The following is an 18,837-nucleotide window of genomic DNA, read 5'->3' as shown; positions in this document are numbered from 1 at the left end:
CTTTAAGTGATGTCTCTTTCATAGCAACCTCTGTGACTATCACCATGCACAGCACCAAATGCCCAATACAACAGCCATCACATGAGAGAATTCTGTGGGGTTCTGAACGCCTCGGGTTCAGGAGCATCTTGCCTTGGTCAGGAAACTGTAACTCTCCTGCGTGACTAGAAGATATGCTTCAATGGATAATCGCTGTGCCTTCCTACCACATCAATGCATTTTTATAAAGCACTATCTCCATTTAACAGATTGATTATTCTATGTGCTCAGCTACCAGTGGTCCATCAGAATGTCACTGCAAGGTCACTACGGAATGTTTCCTTCTCAGTTCAGTGGAGCTTCCCCTCCTCAGACAAGTGGCAGGTCATGGAGGGAGGAGATAAACATAAAAAGTGGGCCAATTCCTTGAACTGAATTATGATGCTCAAATCTCTCTCTCTCTCTCTCTCTCTCTCTCTCTCTCTCTCTCTCCCTCCCTCCCTCTCTCTCTCTTAATCTCTCTCTGTGACATCTCTAGAGACACAAGGAATCTGCTCTGTAGGACATCTGCCCCGACACTATTGCAATTCCAAATGTTCACACAGAATACAATTCCATAGACATATCAGGTGGCTATAGTGCACATTTGCTAAAAATCAAATTTCAAATAAGGAAAATATATCAGGGAAACGTAATGGGCCAAATGATACCTTAGCCTTCAAATTAAATACATTGATTTAATGTTGTTTTTTAGTAAGTTTTCTTTTCTATCAAATGAAAATATCTACACTAATATAAGAGAAAAATGGTAATTGGTGTACGAGCTACCCTTTTCATTGGCTAATCAGGGCTATATGCAAATTAACTGCCAACTAAGATTGGCAGTTAACTACCAACAAGATGGCGGTTAATTTGCATATGTAGGCACAATGCAGGGAGGTGAAAGGGAAAGCAGGAGGAAGCCCCCTGCCACTGACAGTGATCGGAAACCCAGGGGGGAGCTAAGAGCTGGGGGGCAGGGCAAAGGCGGCCCTGAGGCCGCCTTTGCCCTGCCCCCCAGCCATGATCCAAGAATCAGGTGCCTTTGCCGCCCTGGCCAGTGATAGCAGGAAGTAGGGGTGGAGCCAGCGATGGGAGCTGGGCACGGTCGAAGCTGGCAGTCCCGGGAGCTAGGGGTCCCTTGCCTGGGCCTAAAGCAAAGCCCACGATCGCGGGGCCGCTGCCACTGCGGGTCCCCGCTGCCCGGGCCGGACGCCTAGGCCAGAGGCGTTAGGCCTGGGCAGGGGCGGAGCCTGCAACCACGGGGAGCTGGGGGTCCCCTGCCCAGGCCTAATGCTTCGGCCAGAGGCGTTAGGCCTGGGCAGGGGTGGAGCCTACTGGCTCCACGGGGAGCTGGGGGTCCCCTGCCCAGGCCTGACACCTCTGCCAGAGGCCTCAGGCCTGGTCAAGGGGCCGATCCGGTGATTGGTGATCGGAGGGTGATGAGGGTCAACTCCTCTGGCTGAGGCATCAGGCCTGGGTGGGGGGCGGAGCCGGGGATTGGGGGGATATAATGGTCCCCTTGCCTAGGCCTGAAGCCTGGGTCAGAGGCATCAGGCTTGGGCGGGGGGTGGAGCAAGCGATCAGAGGGAGATGGGGGTCCCCTGCCCAGGCATGATTCCTGGGCCAGAGGCCTCAGGCCTGGACGGGGGCCAGAGCCAGTGATCGGGGGGAGATGGGGGTCCCCTGTCCAAGCCTGACACCTCTGGCGGAGGCGTCAGGCCTGGGCAAGGGGCCGATCAGGCGATTGGAGGGTGATGGGGGTCTACGCCTCTAGCCGAGGCATCAGGCCTGGGCAAGGGGCAGAGCCAGCAATCGGAGGGTCTGGGGGTCCCCTGTCCAGGCCTGACGCCTCTGTCAGAGGCGTCAGGCCTGGGCAAGGGGCCGATCCTGCGATTGGAGGGTGATGGGGGTCAACGCCTGAGGGCTCCCAGTATGTGAGAGGGGGCAGGCTGGGCTGAGGGACACTCCCCCCCCCCCACACACACCCAGTGCACGAATTTCGTGCACCGGGCCCCTAGTAGAGATATAATACGTTAAAATGGAAAATCGTGTGAATATTATCTTTTGTCTCTTTAGAGGGAAACGAGTCCGATTGAAATCTCCCTTAAAACGAGAGTTCCATTTTATTTCCATGACGTTATTCTGGGTACCCTGCATCAATCCATGAGCAGACGAGAGAGAGAACGTGGCTCACAGGGACACGGAAGGTCCTCTCCAGTTAAAGCAGATGACAGGATATGATTTTTATAATCATAGCAGTATTTTAGAATGGATTTTCAAAGACCTCATTTGATATAAATGCAAGTACACAGATTTCTTTAACAGGACTTTCCGGAAGTAGGGATATTTAAAGGAGATTTAAAAGAAGGTAAAAAGGAAAATCAAATACTAACATCTGATATCATTATACGTGTTGACTAAGAATCAGCTTCAGTTTGGAATAAATGTGGAGACTCTCAAATACTGATGCCAAAAACATAAATCAAAGAGCTCAAACTTCACTGGAGATTCGAGACGGCTACACATCCAACATTTGTTTTGGTTTCTCTTCACTGAACGTGATACTTGAAGAAATGGAGCTTACCCTCATTTTTTCCTTTTATAGTACCAAGTTCAATTAGGACATAGGCCTCCCAGGGCAGGATAATGGACTGACCACGGTGCTGGGTGCAGAGCCGACAATCAGTAAACATTTGTTGACGGCCTAACATAATGAAATAATGAATCTCCCAAAATGATCTCTCCCTAGAATAGCATGAGGTCTGACAATGTTTATATCTGCTAGTAAATTAAGTACTTAGCTGTTCCTCCCACCTTCATGACCAAAGACACTTAGGTCTGTCTTCTACCCCCCAATGCCAGGGAATATGTCACGTGTTCTCAAATCAGTCTGACTTACTTATGCAGCCCACGGTTCTTTCTTACCCTAGCAGGGGGCAGTGGCTGCTGCCCGACAGCCAGACCTCCCAGTTCAGGTCAAGCTCACCTGGTGCTGTGCCCGCCTGCCTGAGCTTCAACAGCAAACAGCCCAGTGCTGCGCTGCTCCGGGCTCTGCTGCTCTGTCCCAACCACTTGCTTGCTGCCGACTTGACTTGCTAGAACATTTGCTCTCACACTTGCACCTAGGTGCCTGGCACTCTAATTTCCCCTGGGAAATAAGAACACCAGATTCCCTCCTCTGGGTCCTGTTTGCCCTGGAAGGGGCTCTCACAGCTCAGAAAACTGGGTCTCATTTAGCTCCTCCTGTCACAGAGCATAAGTCCCCAAATCTCCAAGGCCCGCTGTGACTTGGCTGGCCCGGGGGTACCCTTCCAACATCATCTCTCCAGCCACCAGTCAGCTCTGCGCAGGCTGTCCCTTCCTCCTGGATGTCTCGCCTTCCCGATATCTGCGTAACTCATTCTTCCATTTCTTTGAGTTCTTGGCTCAGAGGCCATCTTTTCAGAGGTGGCATCTAAAAACCATGCTGTCTTAAATAGATCTGCTTGACCCAGGTCACTGTGTTCTGTTCTCTTGCTTTGAATTCCTTTAATAGGATTGTGCTGCCTGGAATTATCCTTTACAGCTCTTTATTTTGTTTATTTTCTATTTTCCTGGAAAAAAAAGACAACCATGAGGGCAAGACATTGTTTTATTATCAATCTATTTTCCACTACATCAGCAGGTACAAAAATAGTCACTCAAAAAAAAAAAAAAAAAAGGTAGGTAGGTAGATGATCCATAAATGCTACTAGTGCCTCCCAAGTTAATGACAATAAGTGGGTGCAAATTAGTCCTGCGGTATGGGGTGAGGGGGATTACACCTAATTGTATACACAACACACTTCTCCAAGTCTTTTTCAGTCCAGCCTGAACACTACATCCTTACAACAGAAGGAATCTTCTTTATGATAAAGTTAAGATGCTGGATATATATATTTTTATTTTATTACTGACATAAGGATGATGCTGCATAATCATCCTACCTAATAAAAGAGAAACATGGTGATTAGCGTATGTCCACTACCCTTCCCATTGGCTAATCAGCAAGAAATGCAAATTAACTGCCAGCCAAGATGGCGGCCGGCAGCCAGGCAGCTTGAAGCTAACATGAGGCTTGCTTGCTTCAGTGACAGAGGAAACCAACGTTCCCCGCCTGCCTTGCCGGCCTCTGAGCTTGCAGTTTGAAACATTCTTACAAATATAGAAGCTAAACAAAACCTCAGAAACCTGCTTACAGCCCGCAGGGATCTCAGAGCTGGAGTTGGTACAGTGTTTCGATTATAGAACCCAAACAAACCAGATACCTGCTTTCAGCAGAGGCCTCAGAGCTGGAGCCAGAGCTAAAGCTGGCCCAGAATAAAAAAAAAGAAAAAAAGGAGCAATTGGGAGCTTCAGTCACCCGCCAGCTTGAAAACAGCCCTCAGCCCCTCACCCAGACTGGCCAGGCACCCCAGTGGGGACCCCCACCCTGAAGGATGTGTGACCAGCTGCAAACAGCCATCATCCCCTCACCCAGGCTGGCCAGGTACCCCAGTGGGGACCCCCACCCTGATCCAGGACACTCTTCAGGGCAAACCAGCCAGCCCCCACCTGTGCACCAGGCCTCTATCCTATATAGTAAAAGGGTAATATGCCTCCCAGCACCGGGATCAGCGGAGCCGAGAGGCCTCCCGGCACCGGGATCAGAGTGACAGGGGGCAGCGTCCAAACCCCCTGATCGCCCTGCAGCTCTGTATGTGACAGGGGGTGGGGCCACAACCTCCCTATCCGACCTGCTCTGTTCATGACAGGGGAAGGTGCCCCAACCCCCTGATCAGCCCTGCTCTTTGCCTAATAGGGGGGGAGCTCCCCAACCCCCTGATTGCCCTGCGGCTCTGTGTGTGACAGGGTGTGGCGCAACCCCCCCACCCCCCCGGGCTCTCCTCTGTGTGTGACGGGGTAGAGCCATAACCTCCCCATCGGCCCTGCCCTGAGTTTGAGAGTGGTGGTGCCCAACCCCTGATCGGCCCTGCTCTGTGGGTGATAGAGGGCGGTGCCCCAACCCCCTGATCCACCCTGCTCTGTGCGTGACGGGGGGGCTCCCCAACCCCCCTGATGGGCCCTGCTCTGTGCATGACAGGGGGCAGCGCCCCAACTCCCTGATTGGCCCTGCTCTGCGCCCGAGCAGGGGCTGCACCTAGGGATTGGGCCTGCCCTCTGCCACCTGGGAGCAGGCCTAAGCCAGCACGTCGTTATCTCCCAAGGGGTCCCACACTGCGAGAGGGCACAGGCCGGGCTGAGGGACCCCTCCTCCCCCACCGAGTGCACAAATTTTTGTGCACCGGGCCTCTAGTCTTTAATAAAGCTCTTCTTCATCTGGAATATTTAGAGTCTAAAGCTTGAATTGCAGGTCCCCTGAGTCAGGTAACTATGGAAGTTCTAGGTCTTGATTTATTAATTAATGGGTTGCTCACCAGGTATTTCTCAGTAGTAGGCAATGGGGGAAGTGAAGACCATGGCTTTTAATTTTGAGAAAACCCTTCGCAACAGAACCCAAGTGGTGAATTTTTTACTGTTTTTCATACCAAAATTGCATTATTTTCCCCTTGCAACAACAAAGAATTCTCGTGAACAGTACTGAATTAATAATGGTCTTGCCTTTTTACTTATGTATTTTGTCAAGGCCAGTTTTTTCAAATCATAACTTTTTGATAATTTATCATATCATTTAGAGAAATTGTCAAACCAATTAATTCATGTAAAAGAAATTGAAATCATGTAAGCGGTGTGATAAGTTCAGACTGAGCCAGTAATGCAGACAAATCCGCTTTCTCTCTTTTTTTCCTAGTGCCTTTCCTTAATTGCTTTTCCCCCTTTGTAAATGGGGAGAAAGGAGAAATTCTGTGAGGGCCTAAGTCTGAAGGAAGAGACCAATACTTGTAGTGACAAAGCCCATATTCCTGGTTTCAACCTTATGAACTAACTGATTAATTTCAGAAGTTGGAAACTGAAGGTCTGCTGGGCACCATTGGGCATGAATTTCCACCTGATAATCATCAGCTCGATTTGAGGAGCAGCTCTTGGTCACCAGAGGCAAGCAGCTGCTTTTCGTCTTACGCTTGGTCTAATTCACACATCAGTATCACTAGATTGGCTCCTGTAGGCATTTAAGTTTGCTATCCATTTTGAAATCAATTTAATTGGGTCAGACAAGGTTGGGTAATATCCTTTGACCAAAGTGGACTTCATTTAAAAAAATGTATTTTTCAAAAGTTAATTTCATTTGATAGCCTCAAGTCGTCAAGAGCCTTTGAAAGAATTTTCTATGTGCAGTCAAATTTATATATTAAATAGTATGTTTAGAGAATAACATTTTCTAATTATTTTTATTAACTTAGTTGATCCTGCTAGTAATAGGGTATTTTTTTGGTTTCAAAAGTTGGTGAAAGATTTTTCTTTGCTGTCATGGTAACTGGAATATTATAGACAATATTAAATAACTATTTGACATTTAAGATTTTTTGGGATCATCATTGTATAGTCAACTGTTTTATGCTACAAAGACACATAGCCTCAGGCACTGGGTTGGGCTAAACCTACATTAATTCTCTCCTAGAATTATTTTTTTGAATAAATCTCAGACACTTTCCCCATTTCTCTTGCCACGGAACTCTTTTTCACTAAGCTATTGGGAAATAAGTGAAAAAAAGTAAGGCTGTTTAAGGCTTTGATTAATTGTGTTTTATTAATATTAATCAGATGTGTTACAGATGTTTGGTTAAGCAGTTGTTTATTTCATATAGATTTAACCCTTCTCACTAAGGTTTGCTCTGCATCCTCTAGAAAATGTAATTTCACAAATTAAAATTCATAGAGGGAGAATGAATTAACTTATTTATTATCTATTTTGTCTCTAAATAAAGACATAAGCATTTTTGGGGAAGCTGTAGGTTCAATTTTCCATAACTTGATAGCAGTGAAAATAATCAGCAACTTTACAAGCAGCTGCATCACAATGTAAGGTTTGGCATTATTTTGGGTGAAGTCAATTGTGAAATATGCAACTTCTTACTTCCTGCAAGTTCAACAGTAAGTCCATCTTTTTCTTTGTGCTCCAAATGGAAGCTGGCAAATGATTAATTTAATCCAGGATAATATTTTTGTTATAATTTTAAAGATTTTTCTTATTACTAGTAATAAATAAAAATAGCATAAATACTTATAAGATGTTAACAGTTTTTTGAAGGAGGGCTACATACTTCTAAGTTTCTCAGGGAGTTTATCCCTGTGCTCTATCATAAAGAGGGATAGAGTTTTATGAACTAAATTCTGCTACACCTTAAGAGACATGCTGCAAAGAAAAACACATTGCAAAGCAATGAGCCCCTTTCCTGTTTGTACAATTGAAAAGATTCTGTGTAAAGATAATGGCATCTCTTTTGTTCAATCTGGCAGGATTCCATTCTTCCTGGCACACTCTTCATGGGTTTTTACAATCTGCAGGCACACTTTCATGCTTTCTTAATACTTAAATGCTCTGTCAAATAATCAAGAGAGTTCTTTGAGAAAAAGTGATTATTGAAAAACAAGGTAATTATTGACATGTCACAATGTCCTTAATTTATCTTACATACAAATAAATTTATAAATGGATCTAAATTAGTTTAAAAGCATCATGTCAGGAATAATAGATAACCAGTGAGCATTTACCTTTCAAAGATATAATTAGGTACCTTTTGGTCAGAAAATAATTGCCTGCAGAATTAAAAATTCTTATAACTAGAGGCCACAAATTAAACTAAATATTTTCTTGTAAAAATACTGTTGGTTAAATTTTTCTAGTTAATATGGGTCTTGATTATTGATATGCTAGTGTCCCAGTGCACTAAATTCGTGCACTGGTAGAGTCCCTAGCAGCTGCTGGCTGCCAGCCAGGTACTCCCTCTCCCCCTGCCCCACCCCCCAGCTGCCTGCCGCTGCTGTAGCCATCCAGGGCCTCCTTCTGCCGCTGGCCGGGGCCTCCCTCCCTTTCCCCGGCCGGCCCTGTCCCCTGGTCAAACTCGCAATGACCACCGGGTCAAGATGACAATTTGCATATTATACTTTTATTATATAGGATATTGAAACTATATCCACTAAAACCCTCTGTATTTATCACATCCTTGCCTGATTCCCGTACTTGTCCCTTGCCTTTTTTTCGGACATTATTAAAGACCTTTAGTTCTGCCAAATAAAAATTCCATTCTATTAGACTCAGTTCATCATTCTTTTTAACAAGACCTTCCTGAAAATGAGTCTATAACCCAGCATTCTCTTTTGATTTCTGTTAGCTGCATCTTCAGTGACTGCAACCAGATTGTTATCAATATGGTGAAAAGACATTGGATTATTATGTTGAAAAAATGTCATAACCCACAGAGGTGCACACACCTTCTATGTTGATATCTATCTATTAATCTGCACTTTGGGGTGTGGGAGCAAAAAAAAAAAAAACAACACTCACTCAACCAGCTATTAACCCACTCAATTCAATATTCTATTAATCCAAATATTTTATAAGATATGATGAAGAATCTGTAGAAAGCATTGTATAAACTCTTTGTATTAGTCTAATGATCATTTTAGAAAAGAAACAATGGACTGGTACATGTACATGAAGTTTTCAACAATCTTTTTTTCTCCCATGATAAGTTATCTACAAACGAAGAGAGAATTTAAAAAAGGCAGATGGGTTATGACTTGGCTTTGTTAAACAAGTGCTTGTTTTGACCACACACTGCCTTTTCTCAGTGATCACAAATAATGTCTTTTATAATTTAACTAGAGGCCTGGTGCACGAGATTCGTACACTTGGGGAGGGAGTCCCTCAGTCCGGCCTGTGCCCTCTCGCGGTCCGGGAACCCTCAGGGGATGTCCAACTGACAGGGAGCCTAAGCCAGCATTTAGACATCCTTAGCGCTGCCATGAGGGCAGGAGAGGCTCACGGCACTGCCACTGTGCTCGCCAGCCGTGAGCCTGGCTTCTGGCTGAATGGCACTCCCCCTGTGGGAACACACTAACCATCAGGGGGTAGCTCCTGCATTGAGCGTCTGCCCTCTGGTGGTCAGTGTGTGTCATAGTGACCGGTCGTTCCACTGATCAGTTGATTTGCATATTAGCCTTTTATTATATAGGACTAGAGGCCCGTTGCACGAAGATTCGTGCAATAGGCCTTCTCTCCCCTGGCTGCCAGCACCAGTTTTCCTCTGGCACCCGGGACCCAGACCTTCACTTTGGCCACCGCCTTTCATCTTTGCTCTGGACACAGTCTTTGCTGTGGCTGGAGCCTTCAGTCTTTGCTCCTCAGTCTGGGCAGGAGTCTTTAGTCTCCAGCCAGAGCTGCTCCTGTAGCTCCTTCCACCCCCCACTTCCCCCTCATAGCTTGATCGCTGCTTCGCCTGCAAACCTCGCCAATGGACTCCTGAGTCCAAGGGGCCACCTTGTCTGAGGCCTGGCTTTCCGATCACGATCATGGGCCACAGGCAAGGCAGCTCCTGGGTCCTGGGGTGTCGCCTTGCCTGCAACCTGGCTTTATGATCACGATCACAATCACAATCACGATCACGGGCTGCAGGCAAGGCGGCTCCTGGGTCTCTGGGGGTTGCCTTGCTTGTGGCCTGGCTTTCTGGAGGCTCCTGGGGTTTCACAGGGGGGCCTGGATGGCAGCTTCTGGTGTCCCACCCTGCCTGCCGTATGCAAATTAGCCGCCATTTTGCTGGCGATTAATTTGCATATCATGCTGATTAGCCAATGGGAGGTGTAGCGAAGGTATGGTCAATTACCATGTTTGTCTATTATTAGATAGGATGCAGAGTCTTGCTTGGAATCAACATCCAGGCTGTAATTTGCAGCATTTCATTGTCCTTTCTATAAATTCACACATTAGTTACCTACACCATGGGCAAGTGGTTCATCCCGATTTTCACAGTTTGTGAAAGATCCTGTGCAATCAGCCCACCATCTCTTCTTCATGATACCATCACCTTAAGGTGCACTTCACATGGGCCAGGGAGCTGGGCTCACCTGGAGTACCAAAGTGGTGAGTTTGAGTACAATTTCCCTAGAGTTTATCCATGTATACTCAATTTAAAATAGTTCACCTTCACAGAAGACGTCCTTACACAAGACAAAAGGTATTCCACTTACACTCCATCATTTATTGGTCTTTGCTCCAACTATCACCTAATTCCATCAACTTTTCGCTATTTAGATGCTATCTTAGATCCAGTTCAGTCACTAACTTCCTGCTTGATCTTTGACAGATATGTTTAGTATCTCATTCTTAATTCATAATGTATGTATTCATTGGTGTTTGCATGTAAAGGTACCTTCAGGAGAAGTTATGAATAACATCTTTAAAAGTTGAAGATTAATAAAATCTTTAATTTCATTTGCCTAATATTTACTGATTACTGACCTATGCCAAACTTCTCCCCCACCTTTTTTTTTTTTTTAAAGAATTGATACGATAGTTGAGAGCTGAACTACAAAAGTGCTAGACAGAAAATAATCATCATTTAATGGAGCATTAATTATTTAGTTTCAACTTGGGAGTAGTGTGGAGTTAGCAATGGGTACCACCTGAAATGGTATTTTCCCAAGCATCTTATAATTCCATTTAACTGAATAAGTTTTTATAAATATGAGTCAATAGCTGGACTTAGGACATAATTTTTTTTAAAAAAATCATCTAAAGGACAAAAGTATAGTTCGTGCAAATTGAGATCATCAAACTGAATTATATCCTCATTTGAATACAATTGAAATTAAAGATTTTTCTACCTGAAGCCCTTCCCTAACTTGCAGGCATAAAGATCTTAGATGACCACACTGATCACAATGGCAAAGGCTAACACAGGTGCTCGGTATGTATATGATTGCTTTGGCGGACAGTATAAGTAGCTATCATAATCAATACCTACTTTTATCTTTAGAATATATTTAGAGAAAATGTATTTTGACCTTATAATATATTCTAGAAAAAGATATTGGAATACATAGACTGTACAGTGGTTCATGATTATATATCTTTTTATGAATTACAAAGATATGATGGGTAATTCTCAAACTTTCTTCTGTAATCTTTCATCTTTATCTAGCTTAGACAGTTAAAGTAAATGGTTAGAGCCCACAAATGGATTTGCTCATAGCTCTATACATGGAATAGGAGACATCAGGTTATTCAGGGAGGCCTGGTGTTAAGTCTCACTGAGATGGAGCCCAGTCTCTGAGGCACCTGGCTGGTGATGGCAGAAGAGTATTTAACTTTAGTCTCACTGGACATATCAGTATACCTTAAAGTATAAAGAAGACCAGCTAATGATTCTACTACATATTCCTAGGGTCTTATCTGATAAATTGGCTATGCTAGTTGGCAAGGATGGTGCTGCTTCTAGCCATTTGTTGCTTAATACTGAGAAGCTGGTCTATATAAGAAGAACAAACACATTTGAAACTTCTGTATCAGTCTTGGTACTGGTAAGGCCTCTTCATGTAGTCTTAGCCAATATGTAATTTAAGTAATACCCTTTATCCTTCTTTAGATGGAAGGATAATTCACTTTTCTCTCATACATATTTCATTTGAAAACAAAGGACCAGATTAGAACTCATTTCCATGTGATTGTTCCCATAACTGAGTACATGTCTGAGAAGGAAGAACACAGTAGGTGACTTGTTTATTTGTGATGAGGTTTCTATTCAATAGAGAGCAGGCACCAGGCTGGTTTTCCTCTTAGGCAGAAATAGGAAATTGGATGGTGAAGGAGAACTACAGTACTCAGCAGGCTGCTAACCTACTTTGTTATTATAACTCATAGGACCTACGAATGCATTTTTTTTTTTCAGTAGAGCTACAGAGTGACTTGTCAGCAAATTAGTTACTTTTTATCAGGACTTTAAAAAAAGTCTGTGGCAATACATTCTATTTAGAAAAAAAAAATCAACAATGTATTAACACAATTCCTAATTTATAGAATTACAGATCTACAGTACATGCTACACCTCAAGAGAGGACATATAATTTCAATTAAGATATTTTAGCTTCATTTTTAGTTATATAATCTGTTATATTATTTCAACCAAGCATTATCTAAATAGTTCATTGGGTTTTGTAAAAGAAAAAGTGAACCAATTTTAACTTCATCTTTGTATATTTGCTAGAGTGTGAATAGATAATACAAGAATCCTAGTTTTCAACATCCTGCTTGGGTATGGAAACTTGCAAATGAATGATATATATTCCTTTTTTCCAAATAATTCCCTTAAAGTAGATGCCAATAAACAGCTCTTCCTACTCTAGCGCCCCAGTGTGCATGTGGTGACTATAACAGTGTTTGAGCTGGCAGTGACTGACGTATCTCAATCCCCATTTGTCTAAGCTTCCTGATCCCAAACCAGCTGATAGTAGTTGACATAAATGTCTACCCACTTTGTGTCCCCCAACCTTCAGTTTATACTACGCATAGACTATCTTAGGCCACAGGCGGCTGCCACTGACATAGCACTCTGAGAAGTGAAGAAAAGTAGTACTGTCTGGGTGGCTAAATTAGAAAAAATTGTAAAAAGAGGCTTGTCTGCATGGCTGAGCTTTCATGTGTCCCGGGCTTGGCAGGCAGAGAGAGGGCTAGTCCCTGGCTCAGAGGTCTCTGGGCTATGCACACATTTTAGAGGCCTCAATTCAAATTGGCATTAATGGCTTCTGCATGTAATTTCCTATTCTACTTGTTTATAAATTCCTTCAGGGAAGAGCCTACATATTGATAAGCTCTTAATTTTAGCTTTCAGTTAGAAAGAAGTGGTCTGAATGAAGCCGTACAGAATGTGAGCACTGGTGAGGGCAGGGGCTTCGTCTCATTCTCTACTGTGCGTTCAGGGCTTAAGATCATGCCTGGCAAAAGGGTGGCACTCGGGGAGATGATAGTACAGGAACTTCAGTGCTTTGCCTGAAATCACCAATGTTTCCTTGGTAGAGGCAATTCTGGAATCCATGTCTCTACATTCAATTCTGTCAGCGTTTACCCTTTCTAGTCTGTCGTCTTGATGAGTTAGGATGAATAAGCTACCTCAGGGAGTGGGTGACAATTAAAACTCATGTATCTAGAGAGGATCTGGGGGGTCGCACACCAGCTTTTTCATGCTTAGACCTGCAAGTGAAAGATGACACAGCCATTCAGAGACCCTTGAACATACTGATCACAGGGCCCCATTCAGCTGGAAGAGAGCTGGGAAAATTGCATAGTGTGACTGTTTGGCTGTCAGTAAGTGTCCCTGACATATTCTCTCAGAAGAAAACAACATTGGATTGTTACCTATATCTTCTAATCAAATCCTTTATTTTCTCTACATAGGTTTTATTAATTAGACTCTAGATATTTTATACCTCTTTTTTTCTCTGATATTCATAGTTAATATGGTTCATACATCTCACTTTTTTCTGGAATATATTGTTATCTTATGTATATAGAACTGAAGAGCATTAAAATTTTATGAATTTTGTGTATATTTCCCAGGAGTTGGTCAAGTGATTACTTATTTTTGAAGATATAACTTGAAATACAAATTATCAAAGCAAAAATCATCCAAAGAAGAACATTAAAAATGCATACATACTATAATATCTCCTTTTTATATAATTTTCAAATACTGTTGATAATTACTCACTTGATTATAAACAATGAATATTTTACTGTTAGCAACCTAGGCAAGGCTGGCATCGGATCTGTGTGATATATGGATACATCTAAGGCATATTACCTGACCTCTGCAGTGGCATCTCAGGTTGAAATAGTGTGTAGATTCCTTCAAATCACAACAAAATAAAACATAATGTATGACCCTTGACTTGGCTTAAAATATTTTGATTATATTTCTCAAACAAATATGAGTATAAAACTAGAAATACGTTTCTTATCCTTATAGCTCTTATAAAATTAAAACAAAAAGAAATTTACAAAGCAAATACTAAAAAAATAATAAATGTATCTTAGTACAGATCTACTGTGACAGATGATGTTTTGCTGAAGCCAGATAGTTGCATACAATGTAAATATAGTGCTGTTAGGGCACTAATTATTGCAGAGTGTATAGTTTAACACAATACAACCATGGCTATATAACAAATGATTAAGTTTTCCAACTCATTTCTCCTTTTGACTCCAGTGAAAATTTTGCACCACATTTAATAAATCATTTAGCTTTCATTTGGTATAAATGGATTGTTTATTTATTAACCCATAAGCCAGAAGTATTTTAAATAACACCTCATGACACCACACATTTCAACAAAAGCAAATCCAGGCTCCATAGTTAGGGCATTCAGCTGATCCTAGGTTCATAATAGGCTCATGTTGACACTTTTCAAACTATTGCCAGTGTTGATGAGATTGCTGGGGGAAACTTGTAGGATCCCTCAGAGTAAACTTGCAGACTTCAAGGAGAGAAACATGACCCTAGGAACATATTATTTAGCTATAAATCCTTCTCTATTTATTCTGGAAAATCATTCCCTAAATGCCATCAAAATTAAAATGTTAGTTCAAATGTGTCATAATTTTCATGTTCTTAGATTCTTAAAATAAATATTTCATATTTGTAATTTGAACCAAAAACCATTATGTCTAATCCCTTTAATAATGAACTAAGACAATGTTAGTGTGATATGCCTAAATCATAGTCACAAAATACCATGGGAATGACAAGATTTTTAAAATTAATTATATTAGACATTAATTATCACACTAATACAAGATTTTCATTCAGCTAGAATTTTATAATTCATACATTTCTTGAATAAAAGAAAAGCAAATACTACAAATGCAAAGCAAGGTTAATCCCATTTCAAGTAGCATTTTGCCAGTCAAATTTCCTATTTCAGCAATTCAAGTAATCCACCACGGTATTGACTGACTTAAAAAAACACACATTTAAATAATTCTTTTAGTAATGAATTTATAAAGATTGCAAAAGAAATAGCTGAGAGGAACTGAACCTACTTCTATGGAATGAAATGCAGATTAGAAACAGTTAATGTAAGGAAAATATATTGAATAAATTACCCATTAAAGATACAGAATAGTTATAACATGAACTCTGAATTTCTCATCACAGGACATATATGGATAATTAGCTAGTGATATATTGGTATACATAAAAATAGAGATACGAATGTGATTATAGTTAAAGAGAATTTAAAAAAGTATTTGTATATGGATATAGATGCAAAATGTGGTAAAGAATTTTTAAAATATACATATAGAGATAATGATATAGCTATAAATGCAAATATAGTTAAGAAAGATTCAAAATAATATTTAAGGATATAAATGATTTAAAATGAAAGATGTGGAAAAGAAGGAAGGCAGAAGGAATTCACTAAACTTTCTCATAAACGATTTAGTATCAATGTCATATGGGCAAAGCATAAATTTTAATCCGATAACCAAGAATGACCAGTGTCACCTGCACTCCTCCTCATCTGGCCCCTGAAGTTTGCTTTCCCAGTTTGACTTTGTTTTTCAATATCTACATCTCATATCAGTTGTCACTTTTTAGTTTCACAGCTCAAATGCTGATTTTAGAGTGACTTTCTACTGCTACTGGTGTGTTGTGACTAAAGATTCCATCTTTCATAATTACTTTTTTTTTAAAAAATGTATTTTTACTGATTTCAGAGAAGAAAAGAGAGAGAGAGAGAGAGAGAGAGAGAGAGAGAGAGAAACATCAATAATAAGAGAGAATCATTGATCAGCTGCCTCCTGCATCGATTAGTTGCCTCCTGCATTCCCCTCATTGGGATCGAGGCCACAACCCACCTGGGCATGTGCCCTGACTGGAATTGAACCACAACCTCCTGGTTCATAGGCTGACACTCAATCACTGAACCATGCTGGCTAGGCTTTCATAATTACTTTTAACTGTTCTTTGTAATCTGTACCATACAAAATATTCTAGTGTGGTTTAGAACAGAAATCGTGGCATCAGGTAGATTGGCATTCTAACCTTGGTTCTACAATCCATACTTGTGGTGTGACATTGGATAATTAGTTTAACCTTTAAAAACAGGGGAGGACAGTGCTTACCTCTCTCTGTTGCTCTGAGGACCAATAAGAGAGCATACTGTTGTGTATATTAAGCATGATATACAAGTGTAGGGTGCTTTTTCTTACATTGGATTTTCACTTTTCCTTTATGACTTTTTGTGTGTAAATGCACTGCTTTGTTGTGTTGTTATGGAAAGTTTTCTAGAACACAAAAGCTTTAGGACAGACAATAATATATCCAAGGTAAATGACACCATCAAGATTCTCTTTTGGTAGAAAAATGTCTTTTTTATGGTTTTTATCTCTTTCCTATCACCAATATTCACAATTTCACATATTTTTGGTGTGAAAAATAAGCTAATCTTCACACCAACTTAAATGTTTCCCATTCTCAATGTTTGAGTTAAACATAGAAATCAACTTAAATGTTATCCATCCTCTATGTTTGAGTTAAACATAGGAATAATGCTAAGTAATTGCAAAAAAAAATTAATTCAATTTCACAAGTAAATCTGCAGCCAAAAACAAAAGACCCAAAAAGCAAACTGTAAATTCAGGAAACACATTTTGTACAACATCTAGGCCATAATACTAGTAAAGGTTTAATGATATGAGATTAAACACACACACAAAGGAGAACATGCAGGCCAATCTAAAGAAAAACCAAACAACATTTTCTTCATTAAATATGCTTTATCACTAAATATAATAAATAGTATATTACCCTACATTATAATTGCACAGTTATATGGACTGTATGGATACCCCAAAATACTCTTTTAATAAAGAAAGTTGTTATTTTTTGAGAGTATCATGCTAAGTAAATATAAGTCAGATGAAAAAGGACAAGAACCATATGATTTCACTCATGTGGGGGATGTAAAACAAAATGCAATGAATGAACAAACAAACAAAGAAACAGAAAACAAACTCATAGATACAGACAATAGACTGGTGGTTACCAGGGAAGAAGCGGGTAGGGGAAGGATAAAAAGGGTAAAGGCAGTCAAATACAAGGTTATGAAAGGAGACTAGACTGGGCAGTGAGCACACAATTGAATAAACAAACAATCCTATATAATAAGAGGGTGATATGCAAATTGACCAAATGGTGAAAAGACTGGTCCTTATGATGTGCACTGACCACCAGGGGGCAGACGCTCAACACAGGAGCTGCCCCCTGGTGGTAGTGTGCTCCCACAAGGGGAGCGCTGCTCAGCCATTGGCGAGCACAGCAGCCCACCTCCGAGGCAGTGCTAAGAATGTCCAACTGCAGCTTAGGCCTGTTCCCTGTGGGGAGCGACCTAAGCTGTCAGTCGGACATCCCCCTGAGAGCTCCTGGACTGCGAAAAGGTGCAGGTTGGGCTGAGGGAACCCTCTACCCCCTGTGTGCACCAATGTCATGCACACGGCCTCTACTGTATTATAAAATTGTATACCTGAAACTCATATAATGTTATTAACCAATGTTACCCCAATAGGTTTAATTGAAAACACAGAAAGACATAAAATGCAATGCTAGAAGAAAATATGAGAACTAACATAAACAGAACAAATATTTGCGAATGTATATATGAAAAATATTCACTATTGTTTCACTTGTTTTGTGAGCGTTGCACTATTTAGAGCAAAACATATGCTCTTAGACTTAATGTGAATATGGGTATATTTAACTTTATAAATCAAATGTATACTTCACATATTTAAAAATATTTTCATATCTTTAAGGGCAAAGTTTAAATGCTACCTTTGCCATGAAGTTTCCCCTAGAAAGAATTACTGTTGGAAATATCATTGCACCTTATAACCATCTCATTTGCTTTTATACTAAGGCACATGTCTCTGTATGTTTAAGAATGCCTAGCACCGCATGCCATCAATATAGTAAATGCTAAAATCAAGTTGAAAGAAATGTTATTCTAAAGAGTAGGTATTTAAAAAAAAGATTTCCCACTGATTTTTAGAGCTAGAAGAAAGGAGAGGGAGAGACAGAAACATCGATGTGAGAGTGAAACATCATGTTGCCTACCAGAGACCGAGTCTGTAACTGGAGCATGTGCCCTGACTGGGAATCAAACCATCAGACTTTCGGTGCACAGAAGATGCCCAAACAACTGAGCCACACTGGCCAGGGCAGGAGTAGGCATTTTAAAAAGAATGTTGTACTACAGTTATTTGCGTGCATGTTTGTACCTTGTACCTTTGAAATAAAATGCCTCAAGATACCAGAGAAAGAGATCTAAAAATAGAGGCTGTAACATATACTAGTCCATCCCCAGAAACATTTCACATAAATAAAATTTTGTTGTAGAAAAGAAACATAACATCTGATTTTCCACCCATGGAAGCAAAGTTAAGTTTTCTCTAAACATTGATGGGGGAAATTAGATCATTCTAACGGAAACAGATAGCTTTTTGGTGGAGCAGTGCAAACGCAGAGTGGGACAGAACAGGGAGACTTACGACCATCTTGTTGAGCGACACCCAGCAGTCGGAGGGGAAGTCCTGTAGCAGCGGCACCAGGAACTGCAGGCAGCCGTCCCAGTGGCACAGCAGCAGCATCATGCCGATGAGGTTGAAGATGCGCACCACCGCGCTGGCCAGGTCGTAGGTCATGTGGAAAATCTGGGACCAAAATATAAAGTCGGTTCTTATAATCAAATTATTTTTAAAAGTCAAGAATACTACCAATGTCAGTAGTCACTGATATTACATAGTGTAAGGACTGATTTCATAAAAATATGAGAAGACTTTTACAAAGAGAAACAGAATTCCAT

The 18,837-nt window shown here is 41.3% G+C and overlaps 1 protein-coding gene across 1 annotated transcript in view; it reads right to left on the bottom strand.

Moving 5' to 3' along the window:
* HCN1 (hyperpolarization activated cyclic nucleotide gated potassium channel 1) overlaps positions 1–18,837 on the bottom strand; it is a 310,164-nt gene that overhangs the window by 110,404 nt on the left and 180,923 nt on the right. Inside the window, exon 3 of the mRNA XM_059694808.1 lies at positions 18,524–18,685. Coding sequence (XP_059550791.1) covers positions 18,524–18,685 — 162 coding nt within the window. The remainder of the gene's footprint in view (positions 1–18,523; positions 18,686–18,837) is intronic.

The sequence above is a fragment of the Myotis daubentonii genome, chromosome 4 (genome assembly GCF_963259705.1).
Source record: "Myotis daubentonii chromosome 4, mMyoDau2.1, whole genome shotgun sequence".
Lineage (NCBI taxonomy): Eukaryota > Metazoa > Chordata > Mammalia > Chiroptera > Vespertilionidae > Myotis > Myotis daubentonii.
The sequence above is the reverse complement of the archived record's forward strand: the minus strand, read 5'-3'. Positions and strand labels throughout refer to the sequence as shown.